This window comes from Arvicola amphibius, chromosome 10 (genome assembly GCF_903992535.2).
Source record: "Arvicola amphibius chromosome 10, mArvAmp1.2, whole genome shotgun sequence".
Taxonomy (NCBI): Eukaryota; Metazoa; Chordata; class Mammalia; order Rodentia; family Cricetidae; genus Arvicola; species Arvicola amphibius.
The window spans coordinates 73,604,246-73,630,412 of record NC_052056.1 but is presented as its reverse complement, the minus strand read 5'-3'; the positions used below and the strand labels follow the sequence as shown (position 1 = coordinate 73,630,412).

The 26,167-nt window shown below is 40.4% G+C and overlaps 1 protein-coding gene across 3 annotated transcripts in view; it reads left to right on the top strand.

The window, feature by feature from the left end:
• The window catches only part of Klhl24 (kelch like family member 24), a 36,987-nt gene extending 12,582 nt beyond the window's left edge, over nucleotides 1-24,405 (top strand). For all 3 annotated transcript variants that reach the window (XM_038344961.1, XM_038344964.1, XM_038344963.1), the window contains exons 4-8: nucleotides 7,101-7,285; nucleotides 8,580-8,698; nucleotides 10,786-10,974; nucleotides 12,684-12,872; nucleotides 18,464-24,405. In XM_038344961.1, the coding sequence (XP_038200889.1) occupies nucleotides 7,101-7,285; nucleotides 8,580-8,698; nucleotides 10,786-10,974; nucleotides 12,684-12,872; nucleotides 18,464-18,664 (883 nt within the window). In that variant the 3' untranslated portion in view covers nucleotides 18,665-24,405. The remainder of the gene's footprint in view (nucleotides 1-7,100; nucleotides 7,286-8,579; nucleotides 8,699-10,785; nucleotides 10,975-12,683; nucleotides 12,873-18,463) is intronic.
• Nucleotides 24,406-26,167: the final 1,762 nt, after the last annotated feature.

Sequence of the window (26,167 nt, the reverse complement as noted above, 5' to 3'; positions counted from 1 at the left end):
AGAGGGATTTAGACTGGGCCACCACAACAACTGTTTCAGTTGCTTTTATTCAGTGCCCATAGCATTCCTAGTTTCCTTTCTTCCCTGAGTAGTCAATGCAGATACGAAACTTGTTTCCAAGGTAAAAGGTTTTTGTTTTTTTTTTTTTTTTTTTTTTTTGCATTGCTGCATTATGGGGGTTGGACCCAGGCCTGTGACTGCTAGGCAAGTGTTCTATCTCTGAGCCACTTCTCCAGCCCCTCCAGGAGGCAAATTTAATATTAGTATGGAAAACATATTAACACCTGCATAAGGATATGTATGTGTAATCCTGTTCTCAGGTGGTTGAGACAGGAGGGTTGCTATGAGTTTGAGACTTAAATGAGTACCAGGCCAGCTAGGCGCACATAGCAAGACCTGTGTGAGACAAAAAGGGAAAAGAAGCGGGGGGAGGGGGGGAGAACTACACAAGTTTGGGCTTAAAATTCTTGAATTTTTCTTTGCTACTGAATTTTTGTGTGTATGTGTGTGTGCATATGCCATGCAAGCCATGGCATGTGTGTGGAGGTCAGAAAACAACCTGTGGAATAACTTCTCTCCTTCTGCCATGCAGGTCCCAGGGGTCAGACTCGGGTCATCAAGCTCTGTGGCAGGCACCCTTACTCTCTGAGCCTTGTTGACAGCCTTGAAATGTTTTTTTTTCTTGTTTTTGTTTCCTGAGACATAGTCTCATGTAGCCTCTATGGCTTTGAACTTGCTATAAAGGTAGAGCTGGCCTTGAACTCTTGCTTCTCCAGTTTCTGCTGTCTCTGCACCAGGATTGTGGTATGCACTACTATACCCTGCATGGGGAAACCCTTAGAACTCTGTGAAGAATCATCTAGTCATCACTTGAACAATCCAGGCTTCATCTAGTAAATTTGTGCCATCCTTGTATGCTAAGTGCAGCTTCAAAGCCTTTCACCTGGACTGTGGCGGGCCTCTGCCACACCTTTGTCTCGGTCTGTAAATCTGGTTGGTGGTCCTGGAGAAAAGTGACTTCACTCTGGTGGTCCTGGCATATCATGTACCTGGCCTCTTTTTTTTCTTTTTTGCAAGCTAATTGGGACCTCCATTGCACTTCATTTTGATTTCTTTTTAAAGTGTGTATGTGTGTGTGTTTGTGTGTGTGTGTGTGTGTTTTCTATGGGAGAACATTGAAACACTAGTGGAGATCAGAGAACAGTTGCATGAGTTAATTCTTTCCCTCCACATTTATGGGAGTTCCAAGGTGCACACTGAGGTTGTCAGTCTGTATATGGCAAGTACTTTACCCACTGACCCATCTCACCAGCCTCCTAGCCCAGTTCCTGATTTCAGTATTTTTTTTCTTTCTGCCTTTTTTTTTTTTTTTTTTTTTTTGAGATTGTTTCTGTCTGTGACCTTGGTTGTCCTAGAACTCACTCTGTAGACCAAGGTAGCCTTGAACTCACAGGGATCTTCCTTTGTCTCCTGAGTGTCAGGACTAAAGGGGTGCACCTTCACACCCAGCCCTGTGAATACCAGACTCTTAAACTACTAACTGTTTGGGAGTTTGGGTCTGAGGTTTGCATGGACCTCCCATTCAGATTGTCCCTATTATAGTGATTACCTGGAATTTCCTCTGGCAGATGGCCAGATCTTTGTTTTGGTAGTTCTAAGCTGCTACAAAATGAGGTTCCCAAGTAGCAGCATGGATAACAGTGAACTGGACTGTTTGCTAATGTGATGGCCATATGTGGCAGATTGCTTACATTGTGGGGCAGGGGTGAGCAGTAGGCATAGAATTTGCAAGTTCATTATTTTGAGGTTAGGCTCAGGAGTTAATTATATACTTGAATCCTGACTCTAATATTTGTGTGTGTTCATTTTTGTGAAAGTAAGTACAGGTATATGGGTCATGAAACTAAAAAGGGAACTGTGGGAGGAGAACAGGAGGTTTTAAGTAAGGGGGTTGGGAAGAGTAGTAGAGGACCTGAGAGTGAAGGGGATGCTGGGGGAGGAGAGGTGGGAGGACCAAATAAAACAAACCGGCTACTTTGTGTGCTGATTTATTTTTAGTTTTTGTACATGGGTGGTTTGCCTGCATGTGTGTCTGGATACAGGGCCCTCAGAGGACAAATGAAGGCATCAGACCCCCTTGGGACTAGAGCAAGCTCCATGTGGGTACTGGGAATCGAACCCAGGTCATCTCAACAAGCAGCTAGTGCTCTTAGCTGCTGAGCCAGCTTTCTTTCTAGCTCCTAATTTTTAATTATTTTTATTATGTATATGAATGTTTTGCCTGCATGCATGTAAGTGCACATGTGTATGCCTGGTGCCTGAAGAGATAGAAGACAGCATTGAATCCCCTAGAACCAGATAGTTGTGAGCTGACGTATGGGTGCTGGAACCAAACTCAGATCCCCTGGAAGAACAGCCAGTGATCTTAACCACTGGGACCTCTCTCCAGCTCGTGTATTTTGTAAAGAAAATACTGATTTTTGTAGAGAAAAACCACAATATTTCTCCTAATATTCTCTACTCCCCCTTTGTTAATGAGACATGGTCTCATTATGTAGCAGAGGTTATTCTTGAACTCTCAAAGATCCACCCACCTCTGCCTCGGTTCATAATTACTGGGATTAAAGATGTGTGCCACCATACCCAACCTCTGACCCCTCTTACCTGATGATGCAGTTAATTTATGATGAGTATGTGAACCTAATTATTATAATGAGGACAAGGCTTAAGTTCCCAAGAACAAGGAAGTCGTGAATATATTTTTTTCTTAAGAAATATGATTTTATTGTTGGGCAGTCTATGGTCTCCTCTTCTTCCTGCCTGCTCTTTCCTCTGTGCCTGTGTGTGTGTTGGGGGGGGGGATTTATTTGCTGGAGCTGGGGCAGCCTAACAGTACACACCTGTTTTCTCAGTACTTGAGAAGTGGAGGCAGGAAGATGAAGAGTTCAAGGTTGTCTTCAGCTACATAGCAAGTACAAGGCTAAACTGGGCTATATGAGAACCTACCAAAAAAGTTTTGTGTGTGTGTGTGTGTGAGAGGGGGGGGGGAGATTTAATGATTATTTAATAAGTCTGTTCATTTTAGAGGCAGTACAGCTGTGGCACCAGCTTGCCGTGACCACAGAAGTAGGCAGCAGAACCACCTCTTGACCTTGGTGCTCTGCATGCCTGTTTCAGTGCATCTTACTCTCCCTTGTGGCTGGACACATGGTTCACCATTATGACATGTTTCGCTCCTTTGAAATTAGGCTCTTTACATAAAATACTCATTGTGAGCTTTCGTCTACCTGACCTTCATCCTACTGTGAACCCTGAGATTTCATTGTTTACTGGAGGAACCTGCTTCTAGCTGTGGTGTGGCTCAGCCCTAGCACTCGCCTTTAATCCAAGAACTTTTTGCTTGAATATTGTAAACAGGATTAAATAAATTATCGATAAGTAAAGAGGCAGAGCAAGCAGCCGGTTGACAGGAAAATAAATGCCATAGAGAGTGGAAGTCAGGATAATGGATAGAGGGATGCACAGGAAGGAGAAGGGAAGGACGTGGTTGGAGGAGGCTTTGTTTGAGGTGGCATAGGAGAAAGCTCTTTCTGAGCTGGTGAAGGAGGAAGCAGCTGGGTGCTTTCTCTGCCTCTCTGAGCTAGCAGGTTTTCACCTCAGCATCTGGCTCCCGAGTCTTTATTGATAAAATAGAACAATAGATACTTAGATTAAAAACAATTCAAGGATTTGCATTTATATATCACTGGCCCAGTCACTCAGTCAGAATAAACCTCTACGTCAGCCAGACAACTCTAGGACATGGGTCAACGTTACAGTGTCACATGGGAGTAGAGTCTCCAAGCAGAAAGGTATTAACTGAAAACCTCACCCCATGTTAGGCTGATCAAACAAGTAGTGGTGGCCATTAATAGCAAAATATTGTGTGTGACCCTTCGAGCGCTACTGCCAGCAGAGAAACAAGTGGACGAGACAAGAAGGGTTTAGTTAGCCAAGTAGTTCTGACCCTAAGCAGTTTATTCCAAAGTGCAACTTTGGAAAAAAAGTTAACCATGTGACAGTTATCACAACAAAGATTAAGGCATGACTACATCCTTTGCAAAGTACCTGTGAATACTTTCACAAGAATGGGTTCTGGTGACTCAAAATGCTCAGGATAAGGGTCTAGGGAGGAAGGGTTTGTAATAAGCATAATAGTAAACTCCTTTGCAAAACACATGGCACCTCTTTCATAAGACTGAGTTATATTAGCCCAATGGTGGTGATGCACGCCTTTAATCTTAGCACTTGAGAGGCAGAGGCAGATAGACCTCTGTGAGTCTGAGGCCAGCCTGGTCTACAGAGCAAGTTCCAGGACAGCCAGGGCTACACAAAGAAACCATGTCTTGAACACCACCACCACCCATCACCCCTAAAAGAACAATGTCTTCTATTGACAGAGAAACCTGGCTCTACAGAATAGTAAAAGACACCATGTTATAAACAACATTCACTCCAACCTTCTAGGTAGAAAACAGGCACGCACATCGCTTTCATTGAAGAGAACAGTCTGTGTATAACAGCTCTGGTTTCTCTGATGGTTATCTGTGAGCAAATGTGCCCCCTATGAGATGTGATACTTTCCTTTTGTTTTTCTTAAACTGGGCTGTGATAGGAAGTGAATATAGTACTTTATACCAGTTGGAGAAAACTTAGAAAAAGAAAAAAAAATCTGGTATATTCTTATGTCCCAGGGATAATATACACTATTGGATAAAGCATTTTGCTTTTTTTTTTTTTTTTGTAATTTATCTGCCTGCCTCTGCTTCCTGAATGCTGGGAATAAAGGTGTGTGCTGCCATGGTCTGCCTCAACTTTTTAACTTTTAAGTAATAAGAACATCATTGTGGCTCAGTATTTAAGCATATCTCCTGTTAGTTCCTGATGATAAATTTTTAAATAATTGCTGCTTTTAAAAAAGTAAACATTTTGAGTCTCAGTTACTGCATCTGTTTCCTTATAAAAGCCACCTGCCTGGTCTGGTGCAGTTCCCAGCAGAAGGCCCTGGCATGCAGACTCAGAACTGTGTCCTCGCCAAATTTAGAAAACAAGTAGGTCAGATTGTCTTTAGGGGCAGACCTAATGTTAGCTGTGAGAAACTGATTAACTCGCTCGTCTTCTAGTCTGTGGCTGAGACCAGAGAGTCACAAACCATGGCCTCAAGGCTAGCCTAAGCAATAATAATGAGACCCTGTGTCAAAAACACTAATAAAGGATAAGGGTGAGTGGCCAAATGCTTTTCCAGCATGCACAGGGGCCTGGGTTCAAAACCAGTACCATACAAAAAGAGAAGAGAAAAGAGAAGAGCCAGCAAGCAAGTTAGTGTGGTTTTTTGTTTTTGTTTTTTGGGGGTTTTTTTGTTTTGTTTTGTTTTGTTGTTGTTGTTTGGTTTTTTTGTTTTTTTGTTTTTTTTTGAGACAGGGTTTCTCTGTAACTTTGGAGCTTGTCCTGGAACTAGCTCTTGTAGACCAGGCTGGCTCACAAGAGATCTGCCTGCCTCTTCCTCACAAGTGCTGGAATTAAAGGCATGTGCTACCACCACCTGGCTACAGGTTGGTGTGTTAAGGCCACCTGCTCAGTGTGTTGCTAGGTCACTACAGGAAGTTGGTAGAGCTAGTAGCTTGAGAAACTCACTCAACATAATTTCTTGCCAAAGAACTAGCACTGTTCAAGTCAGTATTGCTAAGACAATAATTTGAATGGGTGCAGCAAGTATTTTCACTCCTGTGATTATTATGTTTTTCTTTTACTCGCTTCTTCATGTAATTACTCTATGGCTGGCCAATTCTGTCTTTCTTTAACTAACACAGTGAATTGATGTCATATCTTACAAACCTGAGAACTGTTTTGTCTCTAAGGTTAAAGTCACATACCTCCATTTTTAACAAGTACATGTGTGCCAGGGTGTTTCAATGGTTTAACTTGCAGATTTTTTTTTTTAAAAAAAATACTTAATGTATGTAAGTGACCCATCTTCATGCACACCAGAAGAGGGAATCAGATCCCGTTGCAGATGGTTGTAAGTCACCGTGTAGTTGCTGGGAATTGAACTCAGAACCTCTGGAAGAGCAGCCAGTGCTCTCAACTGTTGAGCCATCCCTCCAGCTCCCCAACTTGCAGATATTTTTTAATTTTGTTTTATCTCATATATCCCTAGCTGGATGCATTTGAGGACCTTGCACATAAAATAACATATTTCTAAAGAAATGCTCTTTAGATACATACACTATGGATTTATTTTAGAGTTAGCAACAATTAAAAGTGGTAGAGTTCTTGCCTTAGAATCCCAATGACCTGGTTTCAGACTCTAGTACTGTAACAAAACAAAAGGTTTCAGAAGTCAAAACCCATAAAGTCAGTGTGGTGGCTCTTGCCTTAAATCTCGGCACCCAGGAAGGAGAGGCTGGCAGATCTGTCCCAGGCCAGCCTGGCCTACATAGTAAGTTCCCACCCAGACAACCAGAGCTACATAGTGAGAACCTGTCTCCAAAGCAACAAAACAAACCAGGCTTGTTGTGAGGTTTGGTGACTGTAATCACTTACATTACTCACTTGTACTGTCAGGAGCTGAGACAGGAGGATTGTGTCCTTTAAGCTAGCCTGGGCAATATATTGAGACTGTTTTAAAAAATAAATAGTTTAATGGCAGAGACCGGCTGGAGAGATGGCTCATTGCCTGAGAGCGCACGATGTTCTCTCAGAGGACCGGGGTTTGGTTCCTGCACCCACATGGTAGTTCACAGCCATCCCTAACTCTAGTTCCAGGGTATCCAATACCAACACTGTCTTTTGACCTCTGTATGTATCACATATGGTGCACACACATACATGCAGGAAAACATATCTTAACCAAAATAATGTTTTTTGAAAAAATCCCTTGTAGAGATTTTCTGTGCAGTAATGATGTCACTGATAAATGTCCTCACAGTAAATAATTCAGCCTGTGCTGTTTGTAAGAATAAACATAGCTGCCTGTCATGGCGTTCTGTTTGTTGTTAGGTCCTTGAATGTATTTTAATGTATTACAATTATTTTTGCATTCTTAACAATAATTATTTTAGGTCTACTGGCTATTCAGAGGTGATAGTTGTGGTCGGAGGCTGTGAACGAGTTGGAGGATTTAATCTTCCATACACTGAGTGCTATGATCCAGTAACAGGAGAATGGAAGTCCTTGGCCAAGCTTCCAGAATTTACCAAATCAGAGTATGCCGTCTGCGCACTAAGGAATGATATTCTTGTTTCAGGTAAATAAGTAATTACTGCAATAGCTATTATGTTTGATTTGGATATAGGTTGGCTGGGTTTTTTTAATCAAATTATTTTATGTTTGAGTGCACCATCTGCATGTATGCTTTTATGCTTCTGTCTTTTATGCCAGAAGAGAGCACCAGATCTTACTATAGATGGTTGTGAGCCACCATGTGGTTGCTGAGAATTGAACTCAGCACCTGTGAAAGAGCAGCCAGTGTTCTTAACCACTGAGCCATCTCTCCAGCCCCCAGATTGACTGTTTTTTAAAAGTAATAATACCTTTTTGAGTGTGAAATGGATGTTTCAGGCAAATTAGTTTATACAAAAATGAAAAGACCTTTTGTAAAACTAGAATGATTTACAAAAGTCTACCAGAAAATGCTTTTGGTCATGATATTTTAATGCTTTTGCATATGCTTAGAGTATATGTGTTTTAACTCTGTGTGTGTGTGTGTGTGTGTGTGTGTGTGTGTGTGTGTGTGTGTGTATGTGTACACAAGTGAATGTGTGTGCACGTGCATGCATGTGGGAGAGACATAGAAGTGCCTGCAGAGGCCAGAAGAGGTCATCAGGTCTGGAGCTGAAGTTACAGGCAGTTGTAAGCTCCATGGGGCTCTGACCATGGAGCCACCTCTCCAGCCTTGTTATGGCTTAACTTTACCTCCTTGTGTTTTTTTTTAAAAAGATCATTATAAACTATAAAGTCTGAAGTCTTTATACAATTAATCATGTTTAATTTGCCTGTTTTCTGAAATTCTTTCCCTAAGTTTTATTAATTGGAATTTTTCTGTAAAATTATTAGGTTGAACATATTTACTATACATGATATAGTCCTAAAAGTCACGCAAAATGACAGATTTTCAAAAAGTATATCTAGTATCTATCTATTCTTTGAAATCTGTTGATTGACAAATAACTTAATTAGCCTTGCAGATTATTTTACTACCTAGTGTATGACACTCCAACATACACCTGATTTTTTTGTATGGTTTTTGAAAAGTCTTTAGAATAATCCTGCTATTTGTAATTATCTGACCTGATTTGTAAAACTCACCATCTGTATTTTATTCTTGTGGAGCTTGTGGTCGTTGTTTCTCATGAAAACAGCTGGTGGAGTTTAAACTCTTTCCATTAAGCTATAGAGGTTCCTCCTTTATTTGTTGAGCTAGTTCTGAACTTCTCAGATTGAATGAGGAAGTTCTGCTTTGTTTACCTATGTGCTAGTGACATAGATCTCTTGGTCGTATTGAGTGACGTTGCCGAATGTGCATTGTTTTATATTTGAAGGTGGAAGAATCAACAGCCGTGATGTCTGGATTTATAACTCACAGCTAAATATCTGGATCAGAGTTGCTTCTCTAAATAAAGGCAGATGGCGCCACAAAATGGCTGTCCTTCTTGGTAAAGTAAGAGAAACGACTTTTTCATACTACTGTTGGTATATGTCCAGAAGAAATGCCACAGCTGCATCTTGCTTTTCCCTCTGGGTATTCTGGCTTCAAATGGTATTTCCTTCCATTCCTAACCAAGATAAACTAAACACATAAACAATATGACACTGTACTTTTTGAATAGATATTTTGTTCCTCCAATTTGAAATTTGTGGCAGTACAGCACATTTCTCACACATTGGAATCCAAGTGCTTAAGAAGAACTAGAAAGACATTATATCAGATACAAAACCAGGCAGTGTCTAGTCCACTTTTCCCTTTTACTGACTTTGGCAATCAAGCAGAAAAATGTTTATCTTAAGTGGTATTATTTAGCCTTCTTTGTTTGTGCAAGAGGGAATAAAACTAAGATAAACTCTCAACGTGTGTGTGTGTGCGTGTGTGTGTGTGTGTTATGCATGCTTTAATTTTCAATTGGACACATATATGACACACAAAGGCCAGGGGAAGATGTCAGATGTCTTGTTCTATAACTTTACCTTATTCCTTTGAGGCAGGGTACTAGCCAGCAAGCCCTATCCCCACAGCACTGCAGTTACAGGGCATTGCTTTGTTTTTTATGTGGGTATTGGGGATTTGAACTCAGATCCTTATGCTTACACAGCAAGCCCTGTGACTTGCTGAGCCATTTCCTCAGTCCCCTCACCAGCATGTTTTATAGGAAATCTTTTATAGACTATAGCTAACAAATGTATTAAAATAGATACAACTGAATGCCAAGCAAGATGCTCCACCTGTGATCCTAGCTTTGGGGGCAAAGGCAGGAATATCACAAGTGCAAGGCCACCCTGGGCTACACAGTAACACTGTGTCAAAAAATATTACATTTTGGGTTCTGAACATCAACTACCATTATTTAATCTGATCTGTGAAGTAGTGGTTTGGGACTCTTTTGTTTTTTGTTGTTTTTCAACACAGAGTCTCATTGTGTAGCCCTGACAGGCCTGGAACTCACAGAAATTCACCTGCCTCTGCCCACTGAGTGCTAGGATTAAAGGAAGAGCAGTCATGAGAGGTTCTATGGAAGACTCAGTTGAACTTCACAGTTAGTTAGAAGTGGCCTAAAGAGTTGATAATTATCTACTAAAAGAAATGTGGGGGGGGGGGGGGGCTGGAGAGATGGCTCAGAGGTTAAGAGCATTGCCTGCTCTTCCAAAGGTCCTGAGTTCAATTCCCAGCAACCACATGATGGCTCACAACTATCTGTAATGGGGTCTGGTGCCCTCTTCTGGCCTGCAGACATACACACAGAATATTGTATACATAATGAATAAATAAATATTTTTTAAAAAAAGAAATGTGGGTATGAAACTGGAATGCTTGATTAAAAGTTTCTAATATACCCCATGATGCACAAGGAATTCTCTGCTTGTAAGCTATTCACTAAACGTGCTTGATTAAAAGTTTCTAATATACCCCATGATGCACAAGGAATTCTCTGCTTGTAAGCTATTCACTAAACGTCTTGTTTATGCCGTCGGCTCCCATGGAAAGGTATTGACCCACCACTATTCATGAAAAATGTTGAGAGCTTTGAGCTCACTGAGTCTTGGGTGTTTTTCTAGCTGCTATAGCTGCTAAAGATAGGCCTTGCTTTCAGAGAGCTCACACTAATGACTCTTAACTGGTGTTAGAGTTGCGTAGCTTTATTACTTTATAGTCAAATATCTCATTGTTGAGTGAAGAAAACTTGAGAAACCTTATTCCCTGCGGTATGGTAAAGATTTGTTCTTCAAAGGGGATAAAACAGAACAAACATGATCATTCATAGGCAAAGCACAGGTATACAGTAAGGTAAACAAATACTCAGCATGCCTGTGTGATGAAAATGTCGCCAAAGGGAACGTGCCAGAAAAGGCTCTGTAATGGTGGGGGAGTCAGTCGGGATTGCTAAGAAATGACAGAGTCTCAGAAAACTGAGCTAATACACTGTAGTTGCAGCTGTAGAGGCCTTGAATGAGAGGGATCCTCTATTTTTAACTGAGCAGATAAACAGTTTTAGACTTGCTAATAAGATTCTTTTTCCTGCATTTTACATACAGGTGTATGTTGTCGGAGGCTATGATGGGCAAAACAGACTTAGCAGTGTAGAGTGTTACGATTCCTTTTCAAATCGTTGGACAGAAGTTGCGCCGCTTAAAGAAGCAGTGAGCTCTCCAGCAGTGACAAGCTGTATAGGAAAATTGTTTGTGATTGGTGGAGGACCTGATGATAATACTTGTTCTGATAAGGTAAGCTGTGTGCTTAGAAAGCTCCCGTACTGTATACAAAAGGGAGACAGATGGCCTGTTGAGGAGATAATAGATGGCTAGGTAGCAAAGTGTGAGGAGTCTTTTTAAAAATGGTCTGGTGTCCTGTTCTGAAGGAAAAGCCCTGGATTTTAAGTTGCCACAGTGACACCATAATATATAGCCAGTAATTTGTTATGTGTAACAAATGTGATTAAACCTTTTTGAAATGAGGCCATCTCAGAGTGAAAAACTTTCCTATCATCTACAGGATTTAAAACTTACATGCAACACAGAAAATGAAGAGCAAAGGTCAAGGCACTAATGGTGCTGCTTCCCAGCTAGGTAGTGTCTTTAGACCTTTGGAGGGTATATTTGGTTTGGCTTTTAGAACACAGGAAGAGGAGAGATTGCCACTATAGTGTAAGTAGGGGATGGTCCAAAGTAGCTGCAGTTCATCTGACTCAGGGACAGAGGAGCATGTGCCCTCCTGGCGTTTCAGGAAACGCCGTGTTTATTCTGAGGAAGGATACCCAATGGCTAATTGGTGTAGTGGTGATAATGAAATTTCAGTGTTAATATATCATCAGGTGATAAAGATGTTAACCACTAAACTTGCTGATCTGTGTTCGATCCCCAGATCCTACAGCTGAACAAGAGCACCTGCTCTGTGGGCTGTCCTCTGACCGCCACCTGGGCACTGTGGCAATAAATAGATAAAGTTACCTATCCGGGCAATGGTGGCGCATGCCTTTAATCCCAGCACTCAGGAGGCAGAGGCAGGTGGATTTTTGTGAGTTTGAGGTCAGCCTGGTCTATACAGTGAGTTCTAGGACAGCCAGGATTGTTTCACAGGGAAACCTTGTCTCAAAAAACCAAAACAAACAAACAAAAAAAGCAAAAACTAATTAAATTGAGGTTCTTTTGAAGTAAGGACTCCCTAAAAGCATAAGGAAATTCTATTCAGATTGAAACATGATACATAAAGTAATTTCAGAAAAACTTAGATTTACTTTTAGTATACATTAGTAAACATGGAGACCATTCTTCTTGGAAATAATCTGTGTGTATTTTGTTACTGTCTTCTTCTTGATGGTAATAACTTAGGCTTTTTTGGTCGTTTGTTTGTTTTTGTTTTTAAACAAAGGAGTTTTATCTTTCACCAAGAAGCAAGAATTGCCCTAATTTAATTTTTTTTATTTTTTATTTTCAAGACAGGGTTTACTAATAGTTATGGGTCCAATTCTGAAACTAACTCTGTAGACCAGGCTGGCCTCGAACTCACAGAGATCTGCCTGATCTGCCTCCCGAGTGCTGGGATTAAAGGCATGTGCCAAGCCGGGCGGTGGTGGCGCACGCCTTTAATCCCAGCACTCGGGAGGCAGAGGCAGGCGGATCTCTGTGAGTTCGAGGCCAGCCTGGTCTACAAGAGCTAGTTCCAGGCCAGGCTCTAAAAAAGTTGCAGAGAAACCCTGTCTCAAAAAACCAAAAAAATAAATAAATAAATAAATAAATAAATAAATAAATAAATAAATAAAGGCATGTGCCACCACTGGCTGGTAATTCATAAATTTTATAAATCAGACTAACTTCATTTAATTCTTTGAATTAATGGCATTTGATTTTTAACCATGTTAATATATATTAACATTTTTAAAGCAAATTTACATATTTGTTTAGACATCTTACTTTATATTTTTCTGTATTATTAGGTTCAGTCTTATGATCCAGAAACCAATTCTTGGCTACTTCGTGCAGCTATCCCAATTGCTAAGAGGTGCATAACAGCTGTCTCTCTGAACAACCTGATCTACGTTGCTGGTGGACTGACCAAGGCAGTGTATTGTTACGACCCAGTTGAAGACTACTGGATGCATGTACAGAACACATTCAGTCGACAGGTAATAGCACAGAGTCCAAACAGAAATGAAGAGGAAATAAGCGACATGATTATTTACTTGAATTTCACTTTTCAAATATTTTATAATTTTTAAACTCCCTTCTAAGGAGTTGTTTTTTTAACTTTTTTTAATGGTTTATTTTTTGTGGTGCTGGGGATTTGGGTCCAGGGCCTCGTGAGCACTAGGTAAACATGTAAACACTACACTGAAGTGCGTGCTCTGCCCCAAGGATTAACTTTAGCAGGTTAACTTCTTTTTATCAACCCAACATGAAGTAACTTTTTTTTTTGACAAAAAAAACCCTCAGCCTTCATTTTTCAAAATCTTGTCCCATTCTGCCATTTCTCTTCCATGTTTCAGAAGAGGAGAGATCAGACTAGGGCCCTTTATTTAGAGGCTTATAGTTTTGTTGTAAAGGAGATGATAGTGCTCAGGCCTCATTCGTTCGACCTGAGACTGCAGCTCCCTTTATCTGTGTTCCCAGAAAGGCTCCCAGCTTCTGGGTTCTTGGCTCTGCTCACTTTCCTTTTACTACCAAAATGCTGCTTCTGATACTGGAAATCTGTCTCTTCTCACATGTTAGTGTGTGCATAGGGATGTGGGTGCCCAGAGAGACCAGAGTGGGGAGCACTCCTGTAGTTTCAATTACAGATGGTAGTGAGCCCCCTGATGTGTGGGTGCTGGGAACCAAACTCCAGCCCTCTGCAAATGACGCAAGTGCTCTTAACCCCTGAACCAGTCTGCTCTCCCAAATGTATTCTTTGTTTCCTTCCATCTATCTTTCTTTCTTCTTCCTTTCTTTTTTTGATTAGTTGGCAGGATTTTGTCTTTCTATTTTTCTTTCTTCCTTTTTTTGAGAAAGTATCTCACTATGTAGTCCTTGCTGGCTTGAAACTCACAGATCTGCTTTCCTTTCCCTCCTGAATGCTGAGATTAAAGGTGCACCCCATACCCATCCTCCAAAGACACATTCTTTTTGGTTTTTCAAGACAGGATTTCCTCTTTGTAGCTTTGGAGCCTGTCCTGGGACTTGCTCTGTAGGCCAGGCTGTCCTCAAACTCAGAGGGATCCCCTGCCTCTGTTTCCTAAGTGCTGCGATTAAAAGGCATGCACTGGGTAGTGTCACCACCGCCCAGCCAAGGACACATTCTTAAAAGTCACCAGCCAGTATTAATGTTGCTTAGCCTCTTTCCCCTGACTTAACTCTAGTTTACTCCTGAATTACTTCATTTGCTGCTCGGGACTCACCTTGTTCCAGCTCCTGTTCCCACCAGTTGTGTGGCATTGTCCATGTTGCAGGTGTACAATGGAATCTGCTATTCTTCTGCTGTCTCTGTCCAGACATTTCAGATACTGCCCTAGGTTTTTCCCTGTCTCCAAAAGAGTGAGGCTCACACACTGGAGCTGTCCTGAGTCCTGTCTTGTCTAGTAGCTTCTCAAACCCTGTTTGCTGCCAGTTATCCTCCAGCAAGTCTCATGGCCCTTGATTGGAAATCTGCTGAACTAACTCCAAAACTCACCTCCTCATTCTAGACCTCTGTTGTCTCATCTTTGTTTTCTTCACTTGCTCTTAGCCAAAAGGCCAATAAGTAGTGTAGTGAGGGGCTGCGGGCCGGCTTCCTGCCGCCCTGCTCCCGGCCACCGGCTAGCTTTTGCCCCAAAATAACAACACACAAATTGTATTCTTTTAAACACTGCCTGGCCCATTAATTCCAGCCTCTTTCTCACATCTTGCTTTAACCCATTTCTAATAATCTGTGTAGCACCATGAAGTGGTGTCTTACCGGAAAGATTCTAGCGTATGTCCATCTTGGGCTGGAGCTTCATCGCGTCTGGTTGTAGAGGCAGGGCAATTGTCTGAGCCATCTACCTCACTTCCTTCTTCCTGTTCTGTCTACTCCACCCACCTATGTTCTAACCTATTAGGCCAAGCAGTTTTCTTTATTAATTAACCAATGCAATCAACAGATTGATAGAAGACCCGCCTCCATCAAAGTAGTTGCTTTTTTTTCTTTTCTTTTCTTTATGGTTTTTTGTTTGTTTGTTTGAGACAGGGTTTCTTTGTGTAGCCCTGGCTGCCCTCAAACTCAGAGATGCACCCACCTCTGCCACCCTAGTGCTAGGACTAAAGGTGTGCACCACCATGCCCAGCTCATTGCTTTTGTTTTTTGTTTTAATTTAATTTTCTGTAACTTTATTCCAATTGCATTGTTATTTTCAGTACAAATCAATGTTATTTTGTATTGGCTTGTGTTGATCCCTCAACCTATGATGCTTTGTTTACCTTCTGTACTTGTAATTTTATTCATCTTTCAACAACAAACGCAGGTTACCTTGGTCAGAACTGACCTTTTCCCCACTCCTTTTGTAGTATTCAAACTGAGTCGTAACATGACGGGGCCAGGCCTGCTTGTTTGGGTTTCTGTCCCACCCGGTACCCCCCAGCCGGCAAGCCCCTAAGAAATAACACAGAGATCTCTATAAGTTATAAAGCTGATTGGCCCATTAGCTCTAGCCTCTCACTGGCTAACTCTTACATCTTGATTAACACATTTTTCTGATCTGTGTTAGCCATGTGGCTCAGTACCTTTTTTAGTGGTGCAGATCACATCCTGCTGCTTCAGTGGTCTGGGCAGGAGTGGGAGGAATCAATTTCCTCCTTTCCAGAGTTCTCCTGTTCTCATTACATCATTTCTCCTTCCTGTCTGGTTTTCCCACCTATACTTTCTGCTTGGCCAATCAGCGTTTTATTTAAAACATGATTGACAGATTACAGACAATTCTCCCACACCATTCCCCCTCTTTTAAAAAAAAAAAAAAAAAAAAGGAAAAGGAAAATATCCAGTCCATTTTTTGGGAATGTGGGCGTAGTATTCCAGGCTACTTCCAGCTGGTTGGGGGCATTGATAATCTTATGGGGAAAATTTAGAGTTATGATTAAGTCCTGACTGAAGTATCCTGTGAGTCTTGGTCATCTCAGGCAGCAGTCTTGAACTTGTTCTGGATAAAGAACTCAGACATCTGGGCCATCTATTCCTGCCAGAGATTTCTCAGGTGGTCGTTCTTGATCAAATTGGATTGATCAAATTGGATTTTTCGTAACTCTGAATAAATCCACAGCCTCTCATTTTCTGTGGAAACAAAAGCAAAATCTCTTCTCCAAAGTAACATACCTTTTGACTTCAACTGTGAAGTCAAAGTATTTTCAAAATACCTACCTTGGATTAATTCTGTAGCATTTATAAGCAAGTATCTTTTAGCAGCTCTTGCTCCCTCCTCAGCATTCAAACAATTCAAAGAGAACATAATAACATACAGTATCAAGATTCTCTGTGTATTTTTCATCTTTACGTGACTTTATTTTAACCTCTGTTTCTTTTATTTTCACTTTTAACTTTTGGCTTTTTTGAGACAGGTTCTCTGTATATCTTTGTCCTGGAATTCCCTTTGTAAACCAGGCTGTCTTTTAACTCACAGAGATCCGTAGCAGTTGCATACTCCTAAAGTCTTTATTTTATTTTGTTGCTTGGTTGGTTTTGGTTTTTTTTGACTGGTTCTCAGGCAGTTGGAACTAGCCTTGAACTTTGCTTGATCTGCCTTTTCCTCCAAAAAGCTGGGATTACAGATGTGTACTACAGTGCCAGAATCCCTTATGAGTTTAGGTTTTGAGGGCTTTTTTTTTTTAACATTTATTTATTTGTTTGGGTGTTTGTATGTGTGTCAGCACATGTAGAGGTCAGAAGGCAACATGTAGGATCCCGCTGTGTATTCTGAAATGGAACACAAGTTGCTGGGATTGGCAGGAAACACCTTTTAATTAGCGAGCCGTCTACCAAATCCTTGTTATAATTTGGCATGAGAGTGTGTGTGTGCGTGCACGCATGCGTACACATGCATGTGTATATTATTTGTGCATGCCATGTGTATGAGTGTTCCCAGATAAAAGAATGTTGTGTCCCCTGGAGTGACTGTTGGGAACTGAACTTGGGTCCTCTAGAACAGCAGCAAGTACTCTTAACCACTAAGCCATTTCTTTATACTTCCCTGGATTAGTTTTTATATGTTTCTTTTTAGATTTTATTTTTATTTATGGGTCTGTGTGAATGTATGCTATATGTATGCAGGTGCCGTTGGTAACCAGAGAAGGTTATCAGATCTCCTGGAACCAGACTTAGGAACAGGCAGTTGAACTGCCCAGTGTGGGTGCTGAGACCTGAATGTGGGTCCTCTGGAAGAACAGCGAATACTCTTTAAGCCCTGAACCATCTCTAGCCCTTGCCCTGGTTTTTTAAATGTTTATTTCTTTTTTGGATTTTTGAGATAGGGTTTCTCTGTGTAACAGCCCTAACTGTTCTGAAACTCTCTTCATAGACCAGACTGACCCCAAACTCATAGAGATCCTCCTGCCTCTGCCTCCTGAGAGCTGGGATTACAAACGTGCACAACCACCACTTTCCTATGTTGGAATTCAGCCTTCTTTAGGATACTGTTGAATTAGCAATTAATTTCCTGTATATCTTGCATATGTTCATGTTGATAATATATTTTTCTGAATTAGTGAACAGGTGAAGTAAATGGTCTGACCAACAGACCCCCCGCATGGTAGGAGATAAGAGCACCCTTGGGCTCCTCCACATCCCATGTGTGCTCATACACTGCTGCACACAAAATGTAGTATTTGTTTTAAGTAAAGGAGGAATACTTTAAGTCAGTGATGAATATTTTTTTCCTTCTTCAGTATATCAAATATTTAAAATGTTGTTAAAGTTTAGAATTGTTATATAAGGGAAAATCCGAAAGCAGGTTTGTAATCTCAGAACTCATTGCGGGTACTGAGACAGGAGGATTGTTATGAATTCAAGGTCAGCCTGGGCTACAGACTAGTAAGATTCTTTATTTTTGTTTTTAAAGACGTGCCTTTGTAAGAATAGCTCTTTTTGCCTAGTAATTATTTACTCACAAATACAATTTGGCTAAGGATCTCTTTATGAAGAATAAACTATTGGTGGCATTTGTGTCCCCCACCAAGACCTCTGATAACAGGGTTTTGTTTTGTTTTGTTTTGTTTACTTTGATTAAAACCTTTTTTTCTCTGGGTGGTGGTGGTGTGTGCCTTTTAGTCCCAGCACTTAGGAGGCAGAGACAGGTGGATTTCTAAGAGTTTGAGGCCAGCCTGGTCTACAGAATGAGTTCCAGGACAGCCAGGACTACACAGAGAAACCCTGTCTCAAAAATCCAACCAAAGAAACACACAAACTGGTTTTCATTTTTTTCAGCTTAAGTCCGTCTCAAGGGACTTAGTGTCCTGTTCATTGATCATGTGATAATTACAATAGCTGCCCTGCACTGTAGTGAGCTAGTCAAAGCCTTTTTAGTCTACCATGCCCTCCATGTCTTGGCCTTTGTTACTCACAGTGCACTCACTTCATGCAAATACCCAGCATAACAGGCGTTGGGCCAAAGGTAGATGAGATGATATTATATTTCCTTTTTTTGTATTGTTAAAACGTATTGTTGTTTTTCTGTTTATTGTCAAATCCATTATCTCCAGTAGTTAATTGTTTGTTTTGTTTTGTTACTTGGTTAAACAGGAAAACTGTGGTATGTCTGTGTGCAATGGTAAGATCTACATCCTGGGTGGAAGACGAGAAAACGGAGAAGCCACAGACACTATTCTCTGTTACGATCCTGCAACAAGTATCATCACAGGGGTCGCTGCGATGCCCAGACCAGTGTCCTATCATGGCTGTGTGACTATTCATAGATACAATGAGAAATGCTTTAAGCTCTAAACCTGGGGTACCTCACACAAGAAACCACACAGTCCAAGAGGAAACTTTTAAAGTAAGAACACATCGCCTTTGTGCTGTGTGGAAAAAGAAAGAAAGAAATAGCCCTGATGCCGTTTTCCAAAAATAACGGTATTTCAAGCTGTAATAAGTTCTTTCCTGTAACTGGGGGTGAGGGCTGTTAAAATCATGGCGGTTAAAGCCAGGCATAGTAGTGCACACCTTTAATTCCAGCACCCAGAAGGCAAAGGCAAGTGGATTTCTCCGAGTTTGAGTCCAGCCTGATCTACATAACAAGTTCTAGGTCACCAAGGGCTACACAATAAGACCTTCTCTTCAAAAAAAATAATAATAATTGGCCTATGGATATATTTTTGCATCTGTGAGAAACTGTGTGGGGTAGGAAATGACATCCAGCTGTAAACTTCTTAGGGATTTGTGAACCATCTTTTAGGAATGTTTCTTTTTTTTTTCTGTTATGTAGAGAAAAATTGTATGACTGAAGCTTTATTTACATTGAATTGCCTGATGTTAAGAATGTTTAGCATTCGTTGTAAGGGGAAGAAACGAGTTTTAAATACATCTGTCACTGACTTACCCATACTGGTTAATTTCATTGAAGGTGGTTTTTTTTTTTTAGCTGTAAAAATGTAGTGACAATTCAGCTACCATAAAACATCAAATCTAATGACTTCATAGTCTATTTTCTGTTACTAAATACTTTTTTGTGAGCTTATGTAGGAAATATAAAAGGAGATTTAAATCATACATTAGTCTCTAAGGAAAAAATTTAACTATCAGAGAAAAAAAATGTGATCCAGTTTGGTTCTCAGGGTATTTAATGAATCATCTGTGAGTTCTTCACTGAAGTCCTCCCTTAAAAGCTAGCAGAGGAGTTGAATTCCTTTTCCAGAGCCAGGATGTGGGCACACCTGTCTCCAGGATCTGGACAGTGCATCAAAAGAAACCAAATTGGGACTGAAGCGATGGCTCGGTGTTTAAGAACACATACTGCTTTTGCAGAGAACCCTGGTTTGGTTCCTAGTATCAGTATCAGATGGTTCACAAAGACCTGTAATTCTAGTTCCAGGGAACCCAACACTCTCTGGCCTCCCTGGGCACCTACAGGCATGTGGTGCACATAAATTCACACAGACACACATATGTACATTAAAGAAATGAATCTTTAAAAAAGATAGGTTTGCTCCCTACGAGCCCAGCAGAGTTGACCTTCCTAGTTTGATGCTTTATCGAGTATCTCTTCCCTGACTTCTGAGCATCTACCAGTCCTAGGAATCTCTACACCAATTCCTTAATAGCCTAGAGCAGAGGCCACTCTTTCCAGTGAGGCCACTTGTTTGTAAGTTAGCGCCCAGCCACGCTGGCCAGCAGCAGTTCCGGTCTTCTGAGCAAGAGCTCTTATTGAGAACCATTGTATAAAATATTGATCAGCATTTTAAAATTTCTATTAAAAGTTTTTTTCCTCTAGGTTTTTCACCACTGTTTTATAAAGCTTACCTGTTTTCAAAGGGAAATTCAAAAGTTTTTTTCTTAAAAATGTAAGTGGGTACAACAGGAACTGTCATAACTAATTACTGCAACTTCATAACTAATTACTGTAACTTCTGTGTGGACAGATAACTATTTACAGTGCTGTGGCTCTCTCAGGTGGCTTGCTATGTTTAATGTCCCAGTCACCATTGTCTCTCACACCACAATATACTCCCTGTCAGAGACTATAATAGTGTCATTAGAGCTCTTTTAAAATTAAGTTAATCATCAAACGCCTACCATTGACAAACTTTATTCCTCATCTTAGCATAATACAGACATTTCTTAAGAGTCAGTGCTTAATTGGAATATAAATTCTGAGAAAAATACTAGAAAGTACACTTATCCAAGTCATAAATTTTAAATGATTTAACTGATAACTATATACGCAATTCTGAAAACAATTATCTGTCAGTTGAGAGACAGCTGATGTACAATTGAGATATTTGTACTGTAATTTTATAGTAAATACCTGCATTATACTTTTGTTAGATGATGGAAACTGTTTAATTCAGAAATTCTTAACAGTAAAGTGTGTGAACAACAGTGTTTTGTAAATGCTTAGGATTCTACAAATGATAATTGTTATTCTCATGTATATTTGTAAGATTGTGTCCATTCATAAATACACCATATAAAAAAACTTTCTCAGAGTAAGTTTGTATTTTAGTATTTTTGTCTATTGTAAAAGTATTATCTACTTGTAATTTGTAATGTTTATCTTTCATAATCCTTGTGTTTATTGTAGTAAATTGGAAAAAAACCCTGAAAAATCAGAATTTGTTTAAACAAATGAATTTTTCTTTATGTAATTTAAAAACCATGTAAATTGAGTAGTTGCAATTTATGTTAAAAGTCACCCAAAAGTACCTCGAATCCTAGAAAATTAAATTTTTAAAGCTGCCCAATTGATATTTTAACTTCTTTTAATTATCTTTCTTATATTTTAATTTCCTTTAATTATCTTTCTTTGCTAATTCTTGATAAAAGCAGTAGTGGTAAGTCCTGGTTTAAGAAACATAATTTTAGGGTATAATTAGTATATTAAAAGGGACATATCAACCATCTTGGTGTCCTCCCATAACTGTCAGGTTTTCTTTTGGTAGGTGATGGTTATGTGCACCTCTAAGTTACATGTATGTGTTTATAGGTAGACAGTATGGTTATGTGCATACATCACAAACACCAAATGACTTTTTTGAAGTTTCATTATCAGAAATAGATAATAAGATTAAAAAATTAGTTGATCATGTTCTATTCAAGTGCAGAAGACCAAATTTAAACACTTCTGGAGGACTCTGTATTTGAGACAGGATCTCTGTTGTCTGTGCTAGCCTCAAGCTTTTGGCGGTGATTCTTTGCTTTTTGGGGTGCTATAGGCACAAATGGAAGCCAGTACCTGTTTTCTAGAATAATCATTTCATCTGAAAGTCCAGATCTGGTAACAGCAGGGTTACAGTCAGAGAGCAGACTGCTCAGATCACAAGAGCCCATTGTGATCATCTCAGCTGGAGAGAACTTGAAGGTATGTTTTGTGAATCAACAGAAAATTACAGTTTCTTGTTCTTCTTGTTGTTGTTGCTTCTTTAAGACAAGGTTTCTCTGTCTAGCTGTCCTGACTATCCTGGAACTCCTCTGTAGACTAGGCTGGCCGCGAACCTCTTTCTCCCACGTGCTGGGGTTAAAGGCATGCACCACCACCACTGAACTACACTTGTTTTTTGTATGCATGTTTTCATGAACTTGAATCCTTTTCTAACTCTTCTCCTTGTGTGTGACGAGGGGGCCTGAGTTCCGCCTCTTCCACTATGCTATCCCCACTGACTTTACTAACAGATGAATTGGGTTCCATAGTTGTTTTCATGGATGATTGGGACCCAGGTGTTTACTCCATTTGAATCAGGTTTAAAAATATGTAAATGCTCAGGGAGGACATGAGCTTGTCACTGCTGCCTGTTTGGGGTGCTGTCTCTTAAATAGAGTTGATGACTCTAGACTAAAGTTCTTTGAGAAGCTTCACACATGGCCATGGTTGAACATTCATTCATTCTACTTAGGATGACAATGCTTTGTGAATTGATAGATTCTCCTGGTTAGTATGAATTGTTTATGTATCTCCAGTCATACTCCCATTTTCAGAAACTCAGGAAAGACAAAGGTTGTTTTCTGCTTTTGTCCATGTCCAAACCAGGTGTGTGCTGCTTTTTCCTGATCTGACAATAGATTTTAACAATCACTTTGAGAGCCCATCCATGAAGAGAGGGAGTTATCTTCTGTGTTCCTTTAACATCTTGGGATAAATATGTGAAAAGGCTACATACTCCAGACTTTATGTGGTACCAAGTGATAAGATGATGTCTAGAGGTTTCCTGTGGACCGCTTTGTTTCATAGTCAGTCCAAGACACTACTAGTTAACATGACTTGACCTTGCTAGACTTAGTTTTGCGAAGCTGAGTACGGTGGCAGTGCCTGTAATTCCAGCCCTAAGGAGGTGGGGCTTGAAGATCAGGAGAGTTCAAGGACAGCCATGGCTACTAGTCAGTTTGAGACCAGACTTAGCCATGTAAAATCTCATGTCAAAATAATAATGGAATTGTTCAACATTCTGTAGAAAGCTAGAATTATATCACTTCACCCATTATTGTGTTAGGTAAGTAAGCAACTCAACGATACTACATAACCGAATGAAGCTATCTGGCTGACCTGTAGGGCAGTAGATTTGAGTCACTAAATATAGCCACACCTAATGCACATCAGACACCACTCCCAAGAGTGTAAACTTAAACTAATGATACCAGAGTTGTTTTCAAAACGTTGTAGACATTTTAAAGTGTTTATTTGTGACTAGGTTGGAGAGATGGTTCAGCAGTTAGGAGCACTGGTACTTCTCTTGGAAACAATCTGGGTTAGGTGTCCAAGTACTTTTCATGGTGGTTCACATGTGTCTGTAACTCAGTTCCTAGCATAGCAATACCCTCTGGCCTCCATAGGCACCAGGCACACATATGGTGCACATACATGTGCAGACACTCAATAGTACAGGCAAAACATATACATCAAAATAAATGAAAATATTAAGATATTGTATATGAAACTTTTTACGTGTGTAATTAATAATATTAAGATATTAAGCTTACGTAGGGCTAAAGGTGATCCTAAGTTTTTAAATAGTGAAGTCATAACTTTATATATCGTTCCAAAGAAGTTTTGTTTTAATTTTTGTGCCTTAAACCTCAGTGCCATTTCAGTCAGATAAAACTCAGCATACATAAACAGCAGGGCTGCCTCCTGTGCGGTATATACACTTTTTTTGGGAGGGGGGGGGGCTTTTATTTTTCATTTTTGTTTTGGAAACTGGGTTGGTTTTATCTTTGAGTCAGAGTCATATGTAGCTCAGACTGGCCTAGAACTCTTGCTGAAGATGATCTTGAACTCCACTTGTTCTTTCTGTATCTCCTAAGTGCTTGGATGATAGCATGTGCCACCATACCAGGCTGTTCTTGTGTGTGGGTTGGTTGATTTAATGTCGCCCTGGCTAACCTGGAACTCAGGATGTGGCCAGGCTGGCCTTGAGCAATGGCAGTCCTGCCTCTGTTCATATGTGCTAGGATTATAGGCTTGGGCCATCATACCCAGCTGACCGGAAATTCTTTGTGAGTTTCAACTCTATAGTTGCTTGGCAGAAAGAGAACGTTAACTAAGGTTGCTGCTTGGTTTACATTAACTCGGTACCTAGGTGCTTTTAAAATTCTCAGATAAACCCTCATTAGGCTCTCATAAAGGTTGGTTGAAATATCTAATAGTGAAAAAAGCTAGGTATTTATATCTGTTATATCCTTACATTAGTAATTAGTTCTGCTCTAGGCTTTTTCTTTTGACTTTCTTGAGAAAGCACTTCTTCCTTATCACCCCTCCTGAAGTGTGTGTTTCTAGAGCTAGCTAAGGTAAGGCTCAGAACTGAGCAACTGTAATGTGCCTTACTGTAACTGCTACACACCCATTGCTTTCACTTTGAATCTTCACAATGAAAAAGAATGTTTTCTTTGTTCTCAGTTCAGTCGTAGTACAGTAATGCTTATGTGTTTGTTTAATGGCACTTCTTCCATAGTTGAAAGTTTTAAAAAGTTGTATCTAATGTCTTTTAAATATTACTTGACTATATGGTTGCATTAAATTTTGTTTACCAAAAATATGATGAGTTTTAGTTTTGTTTTAATATACCCAAGTGATTGTGTAAAAAAGGACAAGGGTAAAATCAGATTTTTATATGTACCAGAATCACCATAAAATAACTCATGACATAAACAAGAAACTAAAATAGTGATTTGAGGAAAGGAAATGGTGGCCAACAATACTAAAGTTGATGTGTGTTGAGTACGGTGTCCAGTGTAGCGGTGTTGAGGAGGAACTGTTCATAAGAAACAGCTCAGGTTTAATAAAGATGTTAATACAGCTTACCTATGAATGTGTGTAATATAAATGTTAGTGAGTTTTGAATATCAGCGGTTGTCCCAAAATCATGTTGTTTGAAAGTTTAGATTCACCTTTTATAGGGGAAAAAAGGAGAAAATGGTAGTTCATGTGGGGAAACCGAGGACCACTGACAATAAAACATCTCGTGCAGAACTGGGAGTCCAGCCAGAGAGTGAGTCTATAACACTTGCTCCTCCTAAGTGAAGGACAACTTCAGAAATCTGGGTTAAAGCAGCCTTAATAACTTGATACCGGGTGTCTCAGGACAGCACTGTGTCTTAGAAGTTGGATAAATGGGAAAGATAGCCTCTGCGCTCTTCTGTACATGTTTGTTAACTGTTCGGATATGGTGAAAGAAGTTTTCCCAGATTCTTTTTAAGTTGTAACAAAGGCAGCTGTTAAAAATAAAGTTTTGAATCTTTTTTTTTAATGAAGCCAGATAATATTACTGCCCTTGTAAGGGATTGAGTAGGTAACAGGTTGATGTTTAACTCTCTCAGCTCCATCTCTGACTTTCTGTGACCCTCAGCTCTCATGCATTCCCCACCATGATGCCGTCTGTGCTGTAATCAAGACAGAGACTCCCCACCCCCACCCCCACCCCACACAAGGGCTAATTGGTTGTCTTCAACCTTTATTAAAGCTGGGAGTAGAATAAGACTAACTCTGTATAAGCTACCCAGCCAATTAATAAATTACCTATCCAGTATCCGACAGGAGCTGAGTGTGGAGGTGCAGCTTTAATCCCACCACCCAGAGGCAGAGGTAGGCAGATTTCTATGTGTTCCAGGCAGAAAAATAAAACTAGACCTATGGCATGGCCCAGCTATACCACTCCTAAACATATAGCCAAAAGACTCTCCCCTGCCACAAATACACATCCATGCTCATTGCAGCTCTACTACAAAAATCAGGGTTGAAAGGGGACATCAGAAATTGAATACTGGGGCTGGAGAGATGGCTCAGTGGTTAAGAGCATTGCCTGCCCTTCCAAAGGTCCTGAGTTCAATTCCCAGCAACCACAGGTGGTTCACAACCATCTGTAATGGAGGCTGGGTGCCCTCTTCTGGTGTGCAAGCACACGCATAGACAGAATATTGTATACATGATAAATATTTTTTTAAAATGGAACACAGCAGTGAACCCCAAATACTGTGAAACTGACCTGCCGAGCGAGCTGCGCCTGATGTGATAGTAGCATGACTATTCCAGGAGTAATGGCTGCAACCTGGTTAGGTCCACCTTGATGGAGGGAATACACACATGGTGCTTTAACTCTGGTCAAAAGCTGGTGGTGCCAGGCATGGTAGTCCTAGCACTTGGGAGGCAGAGCCAGGCAGATCTCTGTGACTTCAAGGCCAGGCTGGTCTACATAGCTGTTTCTAAACCAGCCAGAGCTATGTGATGAGACCCTATCTTTAAAATAAAGTCTGCAGGTCTGCAGTGTTTGGGTAGAATGTTGTCTAGCTAGTCAAGCCTGG